This window comes from Somniosus microcephalus, chromosome 3 (genome assembly GCF_052327205.1).
Source record: "Somniosus microcephalus isolate GS21.2 chromosome 3, FLI_Smic_1.0, whole genome shotgun sequence".
NCBI classification, from domain to species: Eukaryota; Metazoa; Chordata; class Chondrichthyes; order Squaliformes; family Somniosidae; genus Somniosus; species Somniosus microcephalus.
In genome coordinates, this window is record NC_140989.1 from 160,968,053 (window position 1) to 160,985,592 (window position 17,540).

At 50.2% G+C, this 17,540-nt stretch overlaps 1 protein-coding gene across 12 annotated transcripts in view; it reads left to right on the forward strand.

Annotated features, from left to right (window-relative positions):
- The window catches only part of syne1b (spectrin repeat containing, nuclear envelope 1b), an 834,787-nt gene that overhangs the window by 447,729 nt on the left and 369,518 nt on the right, over positions 1-17,540 (forward strand). For all 12 annotated transcript variants that reach the window (XM_085981815.1, XM_085981811.1, XM_085981814.1 and 9 more), the window contains 6 exons: positions 2,101-2,427; positions 3,192-3,344; positions 4,508-4,675; positions 6,615-6,791; positions 9,289-9,435; positions 16,164-16,289. In XM_085981815.1, coding sequence (XP_085837941.1) covers positions 2,101-2,427; positions 3,192-3,344; positions 4,508-4,675; positions 6,615-6,791; positions 9,289-9,435; positions 16,164-16,289 — 1,098 coding nt within the window. The remainder of the gene's footprint in view (positions 1-2,100; positions 2,428-3,191; positions 3,345-4,507; positions 4,676-6,614; positions 6,792-9,288; positions 9,436-16,163; positions 16,290-17,540) is intronic.

Genomic DNA, 17,540 nt, shown 5'->3' on the forward strand with positions numbered 1-17,540 from the left:
GTATATATATAGATTTGGACTCAGATACAGGCATCTGCAGTATTTTGCTATCTAACAAAATCATGAAACTTGCTGATGACACAAAAGTAGGAGGTTTGTCAAATTGCGAGGAGGGCTGTAAAAGACCTCAGAAAGAAATAGACAGGTTAGGAGACTGGTCAGATGGGGGCAGTTGATAAGTGTGAGGTGATACATTTTGGAATGGGAGTATACACTTAATGGAAAGACATTGAAAGGTGTGGAAGAACAGAGAGACTCGGGTTCAAATGCATCATCCCTGAAAGTGTGAGTGCAGGTGGATAAAGCTATAAAAATGCCGATAGAATTTGGGGTTTTATAAATAGGTAATGATAAATTTGTACACGGTAATGGCTAGGCCACAGTTAGAGTACTGAGTGCAGTTTTAAGTGCCCCATTATAGAAAGTACATTAAAGCCATAGAGAGCGTACAGCGTAGGTTCACCAGGATGGTGCCAGGGATGGGTAACTATAGATCAGAGGAGAGACTTGAGATACTGGGACTATTCCCACTGGAGCAGAGAACGGTAAATGGGGATTTAATAGAGAAGCAGGGAAAGGCTATGGGAAGAGAGCGGTGCAGTGGGATTAGTTTGGGATTGACACGGGGCTACTGGGAGAGAGCGGGCAGTGGGATTAGTTTTGGGATTGACACGGGGCTACAGGGAGAGAGCGGGGCAGTGGGATTAGTTTTGGGATTGACACGGGGCTACTGGGAGAGAGCGGGGCAGTGGGATTAGTTTGGGATTGACACAGGGCTACAGGGAAAGAGTGGGTCAGTGGGATTAGTTTTGGGATTGACACAGGGCTACAGGGAGAGAACGGGCAGTGGGATTAGTTTTGGGATTGACACAAGGCTACAGGGAGAGAGCGGGGCAGTGGGATTAGTTTGGGATTAACACAGGGCTACTGGGAGAGAGTGGGGCAGTGGGATTAGTTTGGGATTGACACAGGCCTACAGGGAGAGAGCGGGGCAGTGGGATTAGTTTGGGATTGACACAGGCCTATGGGGAAAGAGTGGGTTGCTCTAGCAGAGACTGGACTGGCCTCGTTTAGTGCTGGAAACTTCTGTGGTTCGATGACTTCATGAGCAGGCGGGTGGTGGGGGGGTTCATGTGACCTATGATCTGTGGCTTGGACACACTGGACATCGTTTCCAGCCCACTCTGTCCCCTTGGCTTCATTATAGCCCACAAGAATGTGCGAGACCAATTGATTAACATTCACCAGCCCCTTTGATCCAAAGCACCCTGATTAGTAAAGAAAATGGCCTAGAAATTCAGTAAGGCCCCGCCAGGTCTTTAGCGCCCGAAATTTAGCGCTCGCCCGGATTCCCGTAGCGCCCGCCTGAAATTCAGTTGCGACGGGCCAAGACGGAGGCGGGCGCTATTGCAGGGTTTGGCCGCCTCGCTTGGGGCGATGAAAGTCTATTTCAGGCGTCCAGCTGCCGCTGCGCCACCCGATGCGGTGCGGCAGGCTGGGGTACTGCAGGCCTCCTCCTTATCTTAAGGAGGAGCTGCCTGCAGCCGTGAGATCGCCGCTGGATTCCCCCGGCAAATGAGCCCGGCACCACGGAGAAGTGCCGGGCTCGCGGGAGTCAGACAGCAATGCCGCGGGGGGGTGGTGCAGGAGTCCGGGGAGGGAGGTGCGGCCATGCGGCCGCCGGGAAAGCGGCCGGCCGCCCCTCCACCTTTATGCGCCGGCCTCTCGGAGCTGCAAGGCCCTGTTTTTCAAACGTTGTTTGCGGCCGCTGCGGGCGAGGCGGCCGCAACTGAATTTGGCCTTCGGCACAGAATCGCGTTGGAACTGGGGCGCTGCGCACACCGATGACGTCATCGGTGCCGGCGCAGCGCTACCGGCTAACGCCGCTGTTAGGGACCAACTTAATTTCGGGCACTAAAAAACTTCCGGCGCAACCCACTCTTTCGCCCCTAAGTGGGCGCAAACGCGACTGAATTTCTAGGCCAATGTGTTTGAAAACCCTTAAAGGGGAGAGTGGAATACTCGAGCATAAACAGCACTGCGAGCAGTTGTGGCCTCTTGCGTAGCCTTTACTTTTCAGAGATGCTGTTTCATTTCCAGACCCTGCACAATGACATTGACATGGGGAATAGCTTACTGAAGATGATTCTTGAGAAGAGCGAGAAGGCCATCGAGTGCCTGGAGGGGTCCGGAGCTCAGCGCCTTCGGGAATCGATGGATGGTCATATTGGCCAACTGAATGAGCTGACCAGCTCCATCAGGCGGGAGCGCGGCAACCTGGAGAAATGTCTGTACCTCACGAAAGAGTTCTTGGACAAGTACCAGAGCCAAACCAAGTGGTTGGCAGAGTATCAGGCTATCTTACAAATTCCGGTGGAACCAAAAGTGGAACTGTATGAGAAGAAAGCCCAGCTAGCCAAATACAAGGTAAGGCGAACTGAGAAAACTGGCTAAATAATAACAAAATAAATAGTTCGACTTATTGTATGTTGAAAGAAATTTATATATCTATAGCGTCTTTCATGACCTCGAGAAGTTTCAATGAGCTTTACAGCCAATGAAGTACTTTTGACCTGTAGTCACTGTTGTAATGTATGAAATGTGGCACCCAAAATTGCGCACAGCAAGGTCCCACAAACAACAATGAGATAAATGATTTGATAATCTGTTTTTTAGTGATGTTGGTTGAGGGATAAATTTTGGCCCAGGACACCAGGGAGAACTCCCCTGCTCTTCCTCGAAATAGTGCTGTGGAATTTTTTAAGTCCACCTGAGAGGGCAGACGGGGCCTCAGTTTAACATTTCATCCGAAAGATGGTACCTTCAAGGTGGAGGTTCAGGGAGGTCATTCCAGAGCTCAGGGCCTAGACAGCTGGCGGCATGGCCACCAATCGCGGAGCGAAGGAAATCTAACACCTGCCCAAAATGTCATGAGGAAAATATATGGATTACCTAAGTCTGAGCCTGTTATAGTGGGAGACAGGTGAAAGAAATAATCCCTAGGGCACTTTCAGGTGTTCTACTTCACTCAAAACATCATTCTCCCAAACTTCATACCTGCTTTGCCCTATAATCATCAAAATTGTTCTCATTTTGCAGTCTACGATTGATAATGTTACATTTTAAAATATGAGTGTTGCGGAAATTTTGGCCATATGATGCTCAAACCTAAACTCTTCTCTCTGCCTCAGGCCATCCAGCAGACGATCGTGTCTCATGAACCGGGGATAAAGTTGGTGATCGAGAAAGGCGAGGTCGTCTTCGAGCTCATTCATGACCCTGCTGTCAATGACAATCTGAAGAGGCTGCTGTCAGATTACCAGGAGCTGTGCTCCACAGTGATGGTAAGGGCCCCAGGGTCAGGGTAAGGGCCTTAGGGTCAGGGTGGGGGTCCCAGGGTCAGGGTATGGATCCAGGGTCAGGTTGAGGGTCCCAGGGTCAGGGTGAGGGCCCCAGGGACAGGGTAAGGGCCTTAGGGTCAAGGTGGGGGTCCCAGGGTCAGGGTATAGATGCAGGGTCAGGGTGAGGGTCCCAGGGTCAGGGTGAGGGCCCAAGGTCAGGGTATGGATGCAGGGTCAGGGTGAGGGTCCCAGGGTCAGGGTAAGTGCCCCAGGGTCTAAGTAAGTGCTCCAGGGTCAGGGTAAGGGTCCCCATGGTCGGGGTAAGGGCCCCAGGGTTGGGATAAGGATCCCCAGGATCAGGGTAAGGGTCCCCATGGTCGGGGTAAGGGCCCCAGGGTCGGGATAAGGATCTCCAGGGTCAGGGTAAGGGTCCCCAGGGTTAGGGTAAGGGTCCCCAGGGTCGGGATAAGGCCCCCATGGTCGGGGTAAGGATCCCCAGGTTCAGGGTAAGGGTTCCCAGGGTTAGGGTAAGGGTCCCCAGGGTCGGGATAAGGCCCCCATGGTCAGGGTAAGGATCCCCAGGGTCAGGGTAAGAGTCCCCAGGGTTGAGGTAAGGGCCCCAGGGTCGGGATAAGGGTCCCCAAGGTTGGGGTAAGAGTCCCCAGGGTCAGGGTAAGGGTCCCCAGGGTTGAGGTAAGGGCCCCAGGGTCGGGATAAGGGTCCCCAAGGTCGGGGTAAGGGTCCCCAGGGTCGGGGTAAGGGCCCCCAGGGTCGGGATAAGGGCCCCAGGGTCGGGGTAAGTGCCCCAGGGTCAGGGTAAGGGCCCCAGGGTTGGGGTAAGGGCCCCAGGACTCAGTACAGGAGACTTCCCCCAGCCTGGACACAGACAAACTTGACGGATTAGATAACCGTGCAGGAGATTGGTCTGGGCCTATACGAGTCTCCAGTCCTACACCAACCTGGCTGTCTCTTAACTACCCTCTGAATTGGCCTAGCAAGACACTCAGTTGTATCACCACCTTCTCAGTTCAACGAGGGATGAACAATAAATGCCGGCCTTGCCAGCAATGCACACACCCCGAGAATAAAGTTAAATGAAACTCCCCGACTGATGCTGGGCTCCTGCAGAAGTTGTAGCCGATGTTTTGCTGTTCTTTCTTTCCAAGGTCTGCGTGCAGAATCTGGAAGAGAAGGTGAGGGAGCACGAGGATTATAACAGTAACCTGCAGGAGGTGGAAAAGTGGCTGCTACAGATCTCCACCAGGCTGGTGGCCCCTGACACCACCCAGAGCACCAACCTGGAGATGGCAACCCAGCACCTGGCGAGGCACAAGGTGCGTGCTGGGATTTAGGCTGACCGTACATTTTAAATAAGAACCATTTTTAGTAAAGATCCAAGATTGAGATTGTGTCCGTATTTCTCCGCACTGGGAGCACATAGGAACATAGGAACCGGAGGAGGCCATTCAGCCCCTCAAGCCATTTCTGCCATTCAGTTAGATCATGGCTGATCTGTATCTCAACTCCATTTACCTGCCTTTGCTCCATATCCCTTGATACCCTTACCTATTGATCTCAGTCTTGAAAGCCCCAATTGCCCCCAGCATCCATAGCCTTTTGGGCGAGTGAGTTCCAGGTTTCCACTACCCTTTGTGTGAAGAAGTGCTTTCTGACCTCACTCCTGAAAGGCCTAGCTCTAATTTTAAAGTTATGGCCCCTTGTTCCAGACTCCCCCACCAGAGGAAATAGTTTCTCTCTATCTGCCATATCAAATCCTTTAATCATCTTAATCACCACAATTAGATCGCTCCTTAATCTTCTATACTCAAGGGAATACAAACCTAGTCTATGCAAACTGTGCTCATAACCTGTCTTCATAATTGGCGTATCAGGAGTTCAGGCTCGTGCCTGTGCAGCGAATTAGTGGGTTCCCGTTAGATACGACGAGATATGTGGACTTGTGACGCCAGGAAGGCTGGCTGTTTCGCTTCTCTGCGAATTCACACCCGCTGGAGACGAAAATCCTTGGGAGCTCTGGCAGTCGCGGGTTGGAACTCGAGCTGAGGCGGCCAAGACTGCCAACTCCGTTTGTGTAGTCAGGACCAGGTGTTTCTGCGGAGGCTAGAATGCAGAGTGAGGTGAGGAATAAAGGTCTCTGGAGAGGGGGAAGAAGGGTCCAGGCCAGGGATATGGCCTGAGGAAACTCGATTTATTTATTTTTAAATTTTCCATCTCGGCCCCCTGACACAAGGGGGCTGACGGGAACATGGCTCAGGGGTCGAGGAGGGAGTGCGGTCTGACCAGTTACCTTCCCTAATGACTGCAGGTGCCAATGTCTCTGGGCTACATGAGCGCAGGTGAGCGACAGAGATTTACAAGCAGTGGCGCTTGCGCTCACTTGTGCCCCATGCCAATAACGTGTCCTCCCCATTGACCCTATGAACTCTGGAGGGGTCAGCCCTGGGGGGGGGGGGCGGGGGGGGTGACTGGCTGTCACAATCCCACCGCCTACTCTGGGATTGTGTCCTGAGGAATTTCACTTCAGTGGATGGAGGATCGCAGCTTGGCAAGGCCTGAAGCAGAAACCCCAACCTAACTCTCCAATAACTAGATGCTACCCATTCCAACCTCCAGAGGAATTGAGCTCTGTCAATAAAACTCTGCACCGCACCTCAGGAAGGATATCGTGGCCTTGGAGGGGGAGCAGCGCAGATTCACCAGAATGATACCAGGGCTAAAAGGGTTAAATGATGAGGACAGGTTGCATAGACTAGGCCTGTATTCCCTTGAGTATAGAAGATTAAGGTTTGATGTAATTGAGGTGTTTAAGATGATTAAAGAAGTTGATAGGGTAGATAGAGAAACTATTTCCTCTGGTGGGGGAGTCCAGAACAAGGGGGCGTAACCCTAAAATTAGAGGTAGGCCATTCAGGGATGAGGTCAGAAAGCACTTCTTCACACAAAGGGTAGTGGAAGTCTGGAACTCTCTCCCCCAAATGCTGTTGAGGCTGAGGGTCAATTGAAAACGTCAAAACTGAGATAGATAGAGTTTTGTTATGCAAGGGTATTTTGGGTTACAGAACCAAGGCAGGAAAGTGGAGCTAATATACAGATCAGCCATGACCTAATTAAATTCCAGAACTGGCTCAAGGGCCTGAATAGCCGACTGCTGTTCCTATGTTTCTAATAGATGCTCAATTACTGGCGCACATGGTACAATATCTGTAGGATGAATCGATGTGAACTAAGTGCCATTTTGTTCTCTCCCAACAGCCAATCATGGAGGAGATAGCCGGTTTTGAACACGCCTTAGCAAGTCTGAGAAGCAAAGGGGACAGCCTGATTGCCAACTGCACGGAGGAGCTTCAAGGGAAGTTTAAGCAGCAGGTCCAAGGTCATCTGCAGGGGATCCGGGACAGTTATTCTGCCATCTGTAGCACAGCTCACAGAGTAAGGAACAATCCCCACACCCACATCTGTACTTGTTCTTGTCTCTTTCTGACTTATGCAGGTAGATTTTAAATGGAGATGTAAACCGGGCGGTTTCTATACTGGGTGGACGAGCGCTCCACATCGTCAGTTTTATCCCTGGATGCACTTGAAAGTCTAACCGCGTATTTACTTGAAACCTAGCTCTCTCAGAATGTCTAGGTTTCCCCGTTGACACTTTTGTCTCCTGTTGAACCCCTGAAACCTACGTTATTTGGGTAGGCCCCAAAATCCCTTGGGCCAGGGTTCAGTTGCTAACCAAAATAATGCAGACACCAACCAGCTGGAACTGCCCCGATGCAAGGGTCCTTCCCACAGCCCCCACCCCCCCGAGTCCCCTCTCCTCCCCCAGGCTTTATGCTTTGATCCCACAAACAGATTTCGAAAGTCCCAGATGGAGGAAGAAAGATCTTGTACTTGTATAGCACCTTACGAAATCTCCATAACTGCCTGTCTCTGATAGACCTTCTGGCTGTCGTCAGAAGATGGTGTCAGAAACCTGCCAACGAAAAACAGGTGCTTACCTTGTCCCTGACCATACCTTCCTGTGGCCAGTCCCTACTCAGGCTCTCCAGTCTGAGTGAGGCTGGTCACAGGGCAGGTTGTCCTCGGTGCTGCTGGTTGATGGGCCTCCATGAGGCGGGAGCTGCCATTCCATCGCTCCTGCCTTGTGAATGCAGTGTGAATGGCAGTGCCTGATCAGCAGTAAGCATTCCGCCCTTCCCCACCGTCGGCTGTGGCGGGGGGGGAATCCCAGTGCAACACAAAAGTGGGCGGAGACGTGGGGCGCGATCTTGCCAGCCCTGGGGAGGCAGGTTTGGAGGCAGGACTGCCGGGAAAATGGCAGAACCTGTGGGCGGGTACGCATCCCGCCCCCAACCCGCCTCTGTGCCATCTTGCTAGGAGGTGGGTAGTTAACAGGCAGTTAAGAGGATTATCCCCATTTTACCACCAGAGGCGCGGGCTTCCTGATGTCGGAAAACCCCGCCAGGGTCACCGAGGTGAGCAGTGAGTCTGCGGGGGTCGGAGGGGTCCAAAAGTGCACTGTGAAGGTAAGTGATGGGTGTAAGTGTGGAGAGGTAAGTATGTGAGGTGAGTGAAAAGTGATAGAAAATGTTTACTTACCTTTGTTTCTTCCTGCAGACTTCAACAGTTGAGGATGTGGAGAGTCTCGCATCTCACCGGCAGAGATGACAGATGGCTGGTGCATTCTCCGATGCAACATCCATCTAATTTCTGCTCACAAAAGAGGTTTGACAAGTCTTAAACACAAGGGCCTAGAAATTCAGTTAAGGCCCGCCAGCAGGCTAACGCCCAAAAGTTAGCGCTGCGCGCGGAGTCACTTGCGCCCGCCGGAAATTCAGTTTCAGCGCCCCAACTCGAAGGCGGCCGCTATTCAAGGGTTTCGGCGCCCCCGCTTGGGGCGCTGAAACTGAATATCGGCGCGCTAGGTGCCGCAGCGCCACCCGCTGCGGAGCGGCAGGCTGCGGTACTGCAGGCCTCCTCCTTCTCTTAAGGGGGAGGTGCCTGCAACAGCGAGATCGCCGCTGGATTGTGCCGGCAAATGAGCCCGGCACCACGGAGAAGTGCCGGGCTCGCGGAAAGCAGCCGGCAATGCCGTGGGGGGGGGGGTGGAGGAGGCCGGGGAAGGAGGCGCGGGCAGGCGGCCGCCGAAAAAGTGGCCGGCCGCACCTCCACCTTAAAGCGCCCCAGTAGCGCAGCAGTACGGCCCCGTTTTTCCAGCGCTGTTTGCGGCCGCTGCAGAAGAGGCGGCCGCAACTAAATATGGGGTTTGGGCCGGAAGCGGGGCGGAACCAGGGCACTGCGCACACCGATGACGTCATCGGTGTCGGCGCAGCGCTACCGGCTACCGCCGCCATTACCGCAGTGCTGAATATCAGCGCACCCTCTTACACTGGCGCAGAAACCCTATTTGGGCGGTAACTGGGCGCAAAGCCCACTGAATTTCTAGGCCAAGGACTCATCAAACAACGTAGAATGTCAGTGTTTGACAGCTTCACAGAGCTGTCAAACAATGACAATCCATCTGTCAAAAAATTTTGACAGATGAAACATCATACGCTGACGTTCTCTGTAACCGGCTTCCCCTTAATTGGCCTGCTAAGCCTGCTGGGCGGGTTTATTAAGGTCAATCAAGGGAAAATAATGTGGGTTGGCCAGAAGTCGATGGAGGCAGGACTAAAACCTGACAAGCAGCAGTCCTGCCTCCAACGCGACCCCATTGACAAAATCGCCCCCTTGGTGTCACAAGTCTTTGCCCTTTTTCCACACTGCTTTGCAGAGGAAAAGCAGTCAATCGCCATCTCCTTGGTGAACGGGTCGGCTGGCAGAAGTCTTCAGTGTTTAGGTGCCTACCTTGTACAGCGAGCTCTAACTGTGCCCGGTTAAACTTGCAGGTGGCTAACTCTGTACCTTTGTCTAACCCGTTCCTTCCCAGCTGTACCAGAGTCTGGAACGCGAGCTTCAGAAGCACGTCAGCCACCAGGACACACTGCAGCAGTGCCAGGACTGGCTCCGTACCATGCAGCACAAGCTGGAGCCCCAAGCTCGCCCGCCCACCAGCCCACGAAAATCACTCAAACAGGTAATAAAGCAACGCCTAAACCAAACTCTATCAATCCTGACAGCATCTCAAGAGGGGTAGAGCTATCTACCATGGACCTGCGACACCTCTGGAATGAACGTCCAGTGATGCGGCATCCAGGTTACTGAGGCCTTTTACCTGGGCTGTGTGGCGTCGAGGGCAACATTTGCGAATCCTGCTACATTTTGTGAGAGCTACTTGTGTAAATGCTGATATAGCCCCAGCTGGATTGCTGGGAGCTCTCCTTTTTATTAATTAATTCCCGAGATGTGGGCGTCGCTGGCAAGGCTGGCATTTATTGCCCATCCCTAGATACCCTTGAGAAGGTGGTGGTGAGCCGCCTTCTCTTTGAACCGCTGCAGTCCGTGTGGTGAAAGTGCTCCACAGTGCTGTTAGGTTGGAAGTTCCAGGATTTTGAGCCAGGGATGATGAAGGGATGGCGATATACTTCTAAGTCAGGCTGGTGTGTGACTTGGTGGTGTTCCCCTGCGCCTGCTGCCCTTGTCCTTCTAGGTGGTAGAGGTCACGGGTTTGGGAGGTGTTGCAAAGGAGAGTGGAGGAGGGAGTGAATGTTTAAGGTGGAGGATCGGGTGCCAATCAAGTGGACTGCTTTGTCCTGGATGGTGTTGAGCTTCTTACGTGTTGTTGGAGCAGCACTCATCCAGGCAAGTGGAGCGTATTCCATCCCACTCCTGTTAAATATGTCTCTCTTGAACCAATCCAGTTTTCTAAAAATAATTCTTCTCATTTCAGCTTATTTCTCATAAATACATCTTTGAAGTTGGCAGGACAAGTTGAGAAGGCTGTTTAAAAAGCATACAGGATCCTTGGCTTTATAAATAGAGGCCTAGAGTACAAAAACAAGGAAGTTATGGTAAACCTTTATAAATCACTGGTTAGGCCTCAGCTAGAGTATTGTGTCCAATTCTGAGCACCACTCTATAGGAAGGATGTGAAGGCCTTGGAGAGCGTGCAGAGGAGAATTACCAGAATTATTATGTCCGTGTATAATTGAGACACGGACTGCAGGAGTTGATTATAACAAGTCTTTACTGAATGGAGACAACCTGAAAACTGAAACTACAGAAGCCTGCTAGGGCCTTTTATACAGGGGTGGTCACTGCCGGTACTGCAGTCTGAGACCAGTTATTCCCTTAAAGGTACATACACAACAATTCCTCCCCTTTTAGATAAACAGTACATAACATTCATTTAACAACTAAATAATAACTAATTACAATTACAATTACGGTTGCTAGATACATTGGTTGAAGTTAAGCAATTATAAGTTCAGTCTTTGAGGAGGCTTCCTGATTCTGTCTGGATAATGCCTCTTTGGGATATCAGGTTCTTCTGGCAAGGTTGAGTCGGGATCAATGTCGTTGTTTGGTTCGTCTGCTTCCAATATCACAGATTCTGCGGTAGACGCAATTGGTACTTCGGTTTCATCGCCAGGTGTATCAGATCGTGGTGTGGTGTTGACGTTTTCCAGTGACTCTAGAATCTGGTCAGCATGGCGTCTTACAATGCTTTCTCCAACGTCCACGGTATACATTAGAGGTCCTTGCCGTGTACAGATCGTTCCTAGCTGCCATTTCTCTGTGCGGTAGTCCCGGGCCAAAACTGGTTGACCTATCTTAAAACTCCTGGTTGGCCTTTCATTCATATTCTGAAACTGCCTGTTCTCCACATCTCTTCTGATGTTTGGCTTAACCAAATCCAAGCGGCATCGTAGTCTTCGATTGAAGAACATCATGGCTGGAGTTTGGTTGGTAACCGCATGTGTCGCATTCCGGTAGGCAAACAAGAAGTTATCCACCTTGTGTTGTAGGGATATATCTTCATTATACATTGCCTTGATAGCCTTCTTGAATGTTTGAACAACCCTCTCGGCCAATCCATTAGTGGCTGGATGATATGGGGCGGATGTGTAATGCTTAACACCATTGTTCTTTAAGAACCTCCGGAACTCTTCAGACACAAACTGTGGTCCATTGTCAGAGCAAATCTGTTCAGGCAGCCCATTCCTGGCAAATATGGTTCGTAAGACTGTGATAGTTTTTTCTGTGGTGGTTGAGGACATTTTTATTACCTCTGGCCACTTTGAATGTGCATCCACTGCAATTAAAAACATCGAGTCCATGAAGGGACCAGCAAAATCAATGTGCACCCTTTGCCATGGAGATGAGGGCCACTCCCATGGATGTAGAGGGGCTTGTGGTGGGGCGTTTTGGACCTTCTGGCATCCTGTACAGCTCTTGGTCATCTCTTCGATTTCTCTATCGATTCCCGACCACCACACAAACGCTCTGGCTAAGTTCTTCATTTTTACCCCTCCCAGATGACCCTCATGAAGCTCATTGAGCACTCTATCCTTCAATTTGGGTGGAATTATTACTCTGGATCCACACATCAAGGTTCCTCTGCACACTGACAGCTGTTCTCTTCTCGGCGAGAATGCTGGCAGCAGTGGTTCGCCATGTGCTGGCCATCCCTTCACCGTTAAATCATAGACCCAGGAGAGTGTCGGGTCATTTCGTGTTTCCTTTTCTATGTTTGCATTCGTCACAGGGAGACATTCGACTATAGTCGAGTGGAATAACTCCACTGGATCCACTGCCAGTTCTTCTTCCACCGTCGACAACGGTAGGCGCGACAATCCATCAGCATTCCCATGCTGTTTAGTTCCTTTGTACTCGATGTCATATTGGTGTGCCCCTAGGAAAGGGGACCACCTCTGTAGCCGTTGTGCCGTCATTATCGGTATGCCCTTCTGAGGGTTGAAAATGGAGACGAGAGGTTGATGATCAGTTAGTAGAGTAAATTTCTGACCGTGCAGGTAGTGATTGAACTTCTTCGCCCCCCACACCAGGCTGAGGGCCTCTCTGTCAACCTGGGCGTAGTTACGCTCGGCTGAAGTTAACGAGCGTGACGCAAAAGCTATCGGCCTCTCTGAACCATCAAGGAATTTATGTGACAGTACCGCCCCAATGCCGTAGGGAGACGCATCACACGCCAGTCTTATCGGTAGTGATGGGTTGTAGTGAGCCAATACTTCTCTTGAAGTGATTAGGTCCTTACTCTTCTGAAAGGCCCGCTTACATTCATCGCTCCATTTCCATGCTACTCCCGTTCGTAGTAGGGCGTTCAGTGGATGCAGAATTGTGGACAAATTCGGCAAAAACTTATGGTAGTAATTCACCAATCCGAGGAATGACCTCAGTTGCGACACATTTTCAGGCGCTGGAGCCTTAACTACCGCTTCAATTTTGTCAGGGGACTTATGCAACCCCTCTTCATCAATCATGTGGCCACAATACGATATCTGTTTCTTAAAAAACTCGCACTTGGGGCGATTGGCTCGTAGCCCATGTTCACGTAGTCTAGTGAGCACCTGCTCTAGGTTGGCAAGGTGTTCACTGTCATCTTCACCTGTCACTAGGATGTCGTCCAAGTAACACTGAGTCCCTGGAATCCCTTGCAGGACTTGTTCCATCGCTCTTTGCCATATCGCTGGAGCTGATGCTACTCCGAATACCAGTCGATTATACTGGTAAAGACCTTTGTGAGTGTTTATCGTGAGATACTTCCTAGAGGATTCTTCAACCTCCATCTGCAAATATGCTTGTGCTAGGTCAATTTTTGTAAAACGCTTCCCTCCAGATAGTGAGGCGAAGATATCTTCTATCCTTGGAAGAGGATATTGTACTGTGTGAAGGACTGTGTTCACCGTCACCTTGAAGTCCCCACAGATGCGAACCTTCCTTGGCTCCTCAGACTTATTGTTTAACGTTTTCTTCATGACAGGAACGATGGGTGTCGCCCACTCGCTGCAGTCTACCTTAGATAACACGTCTGCATTCTCCAGCTCTGCCTCGACGGCTGGGCAAATTGCATATGGTACCGGTCTTGCTTTGAAAAACTTGGGAATTGCATTCTCCTCTATTTTTATCGAGGTGGTTACGCCTTTAAGAGTGCCCAGTTCTTGTTGAAATACCTCTTTGGCGTCAGCTAAGATTGTTGACAATCGTCCAGGAGTGACGTCGTCATCCTTTTTACCAGCCACCGTCAGTGCCTGAATGGAGTGCCAGTCTAAACTTATCTTTCTGATCCATTCACGTCCCAATAACGGTGGTCCACCATCTTGCAGAATGTAGAGATACAATTTCCGTATTTTCTTGCCGTTGTATTCGACAGGCACCCTTATTTTTCCTCTGGGGTATACTTTTTGCCCCGTATACATCCTCAAGACAATGGATGTCTCTCTCAAGGGTATGTGTGAGAATAGCCGCTCATAGTCTCGCCGATTCATGACGGTTAGAGCCGATCCTGTATCCAATTCCATTTTGACTTGGGACCCTGCTATCGTGAGGGTGACCCAAATGGTTCGGTGATCCTCTTTTGCGATTACGTTGTGAAGTTTGAGACAGCTTAGTCTCTTGTTCCTGGATTCACTATCGCTCATCTGGTCTTCGGAACTACTGTCCGTCATCTTTTGTACTTTCCTGTACGGTTCCTTAGTAGCCTTTTTGTTGTTGTTGGTCTTCTTCCCAGACCTGCAAACTCGTGCAATGTGTCCCATCTTTCCGCATTGCCTGCATATTTTGTCCTTGGACCAGCAGTCCTTCTGGTCATGGTTTGTTCTGCCGCAGCGATAACATTTTGCAAATCCCCGTGTCATTTCGTGGGTGCCGTATTCCTGTGGCTTTTGTTGTATTTCCGCAGCTCCCCTTGCTGCTGCTTCGTACGATACTGCCACGCTGAAAGCCTTATCTAGCGTCAGCTCTTTCTCTGAGAGTAACCTCTTCTGGGTTCCCTCACTCAGGAGTCCACAGACAAATTTGTCCCGTAAGGTATCTGCCAGTCCTGCTCCGAACTGGCAGTGCTTTGATAGCTTGCGTAGTTCCGTAAGGTAATCAGCATTGCTCTCATTTTTATGCTGATTTCTCCTGTGGAATTTAAATCTTTCTGCTATCAGCAGCGGTGTAGGATTTAGGTGTTCCTATAGGATAGCAACAATTTCGTTAAAACTCTTCGCCTTCGGTTTGGCTGGAGTAATCAGGTCCCGCAATAGGCCGTATGTTCTTGCGCCCATTAAATTTAGCAATACCGATGCCTTTTTCTCATCGGCTATTTCGTTTGCCTCGCAATATACCTCGACTCTTTCCACATACGTGGTCCAGTCTTCTATTGCATTATCGAAGGCAGTGATATCGCCAGTCTTTGGCATCTTGAAAATCTAAGATGGCACCTCCCGCGCTTTGCCTTTGTCCCCAATGGATCAAAATGGCGCCTCCCGCGCTTTTCCTTCTTCCCCGCCGAGTTAAGATGGCGCCTCCCGCGCTTTCCCACCGCTGCCGCTGCTGCCAACGCTGTTGCTGGCGATTATATTTATTTTACTATCCTGTAATGGCGACGCCCTATGGTCTTCGCGCCTCCCCGATCGCTGCTGCCAGCGCCGCTCTCCGCGGTATTTTTATTTTTCTATCGCGCTTCAATATTTGCTCCGTTAATTGAAGAACCGTTCCCGTCGTGGAGCGGACCCTCTGGGCCACTTCCCTCCCTCTTCTTAGGTCCGAACGCTGCCCGGCTTCGAAGCACCGGCCGCGCCCTGTGTGCTCCACCCTCTCTCTCTCTCTTTGCTTCCCGACTCGCTGCCCGGCCCCGTTGCAGAGCCACCCGATCGAGCTTTAGCCCGCCGCAGCCCAGGAAGGATCAGTGCACTACCTGCCACCAGCCCGATTAGCTGGGAAACCACAGACTGGAGAACCAAGCCTGGCTCACGACAGTCTCTCCTGCACTTTTCAATTCGATGATTTGGAGGGCGGTTGTCCACGGTCGATGCCCGTTTCTCGAGTTTCTTTGGATTATTATTATTTTTTTTTTTTCTTTTCTTCTGTCTTCGACCTTCAATAACGTCGTCTGAGGTGCTGCTGAGTTGCAGGTAAGTTCGTTTCTTACTCGTCGCCAGTATTATGTCCGTGTATAATTGAGACACGGACTGCGGGAGTTGATTATAACAAGTCTTTACTGAATGGAGACAACCTGGATACTGAAACTTCAGAAGCCTGCTAGGGCCTTTTATACAGGGGTGGTCACTGCCGGTACTGCAGTCTGAGACCAGTTATTCCCTTAAAGGTACATACACAACAAGAATGATACCAGGGATGAAGAACTTCAGTTATGTGGAAAGATTAAAGAAACTGGGATTGTTCTCCTTAGAGCAGCGAAGGTTACAGCAAACCCACAATTTTCTGACACAGAGGCGAGAGTGTGACCACTGAGTCAAGGCTGATACCGACGAAGGATCTAGAAGGAGGAGCTAGGGATGATGAGAGTTTAGGGAGGGAATTCCAGAGATTAGGGCCTAGACACCTGAAGGCACAGCCGCCACTGGTGGGGCGAAGGGAGTGGGGGATGGATAAGAGGCCAGAGTTGGAGGAATGCATAGCTCTCGGAGTGTTGTAGGGCTGGAAGACGTTACAGAGATAGGGAGGGGTGAGGCTAGACCACAAGCTAAACCTGAGCCTTGGGCCAGTTAGTAAGTATTTAATACACTGTTCTATTCAATGACTGTGATTTAATTTAAATTGCATACTTAATCAATTTTTTTTTGGGTGTACTAACATTGGTACAATTACTATTTGTGGGTGCATTGCACATGGAGAGTGTGTGTTATACGCTATAAGATGTTGCTCTTAATAACTCTGGACTCCACCTTGCTGTAGGTGAAACACTATCGGGCTCTGCAGGAGCAGGCGAGCACTTACCTGGAGCTCCTTTGCTCTATGTGCGACTTATCCGACAACACTGTGAAGAAGACGGCGGCAGACATCCAACGCACCAAACAAACGGTAATCTATGTGTGTCGCTTCTTCGACTCCCAGACTTGCCTGTCCTAGACGTACCATCCCGTTTCTAATTGATTAATAATCCAGTGCCATTCATTCCAAGACCAAAAATAAGGGTGAAAAGGTCTTCACCTTTCATCCTTTATGGATTTTGAAGCCCTGATTTACAGATCCAAGGCACTAGACTCAAAATATTTCTTCTTATTGCTGTAATCAACAAAGAGCAAACTACATTTCAGCTTTTATATTGTCTGCTTGTGTCTGTTGTACTTAAAAATTAAATTAATTTCTTGGTTAGTCTGACCTTCGAGGTTTTCAATTCACAATGAGTGAGAATAAAATGCACAGCTGAGCAGCCCATCAGGGCTTTTATGTACCTTTGAGTTGGATAAAAATTTGCAGGCCATAGAGTCATAATATAGAGTCATAACGGCACAGAAGGAGGCCATTCGGTCAATCGAGTCCGTGCCGGCTCTCTGTAGAGCAATCCAGTCAGTCCCATTCCCCCGCTCTATCCCCGTAGCCCTGCGAGTTTATTTCCCTCAAGTGCCCATCCAGTCTCCCCTTGAAAACATTGAATGTCTCCGCTTCCACCACTTCCATTGGCTGAGAGTACCAGGTCCTCACCACTCGCTGCGTAAAAAAGTTTTTCCTCATATCCCCCTGTATCTCTTGCCCAAAACCTTAAATCTGTGACCTCTAGTCCTTGTACCATCAACTAGTGGGAACAGCCTTTCCCCGTCTAGCCTATCTCAACCCGTCATAATCTTGTACACCTCTATCAAATCACCCCTCAACCTCCTTTGCCCTAATGAAAACAAATCCAGCTTCTCCACCCTGTCCTTGTAGCTAAGATCCCCCATCCCCAGAACCATTCTGGTAAATCTCCTCTGCACCCTCTCAAGGGCCTTCACATCCTTCCTAAAGTGACCAGAACTGGACGCAATACTCCAGTTGTGGCCTAACCAGTGCTTTATAAAGGTTCAGCATAACTTCTCTACTTTTGTACTCAAAACCTCTATTTATGAAGCCCATATGCTTTGTTAACCACTCTCTCAATATGTCCTGCCACCTTCAGGGACCTATGCACATTAACTCCCAGGTCCCTCTGTCCCTGTACACTCTTTAAAACTGCCATTAAGTGTATATTGCCTTTCCTTGTTCCTTCTGCTAAAATCCAACACCTCACATTTCTCTGTGTTAAATTCCATCTGCCACTTGTCTGCCCATTCTGCTAGCCTTTCTATGTCCTGT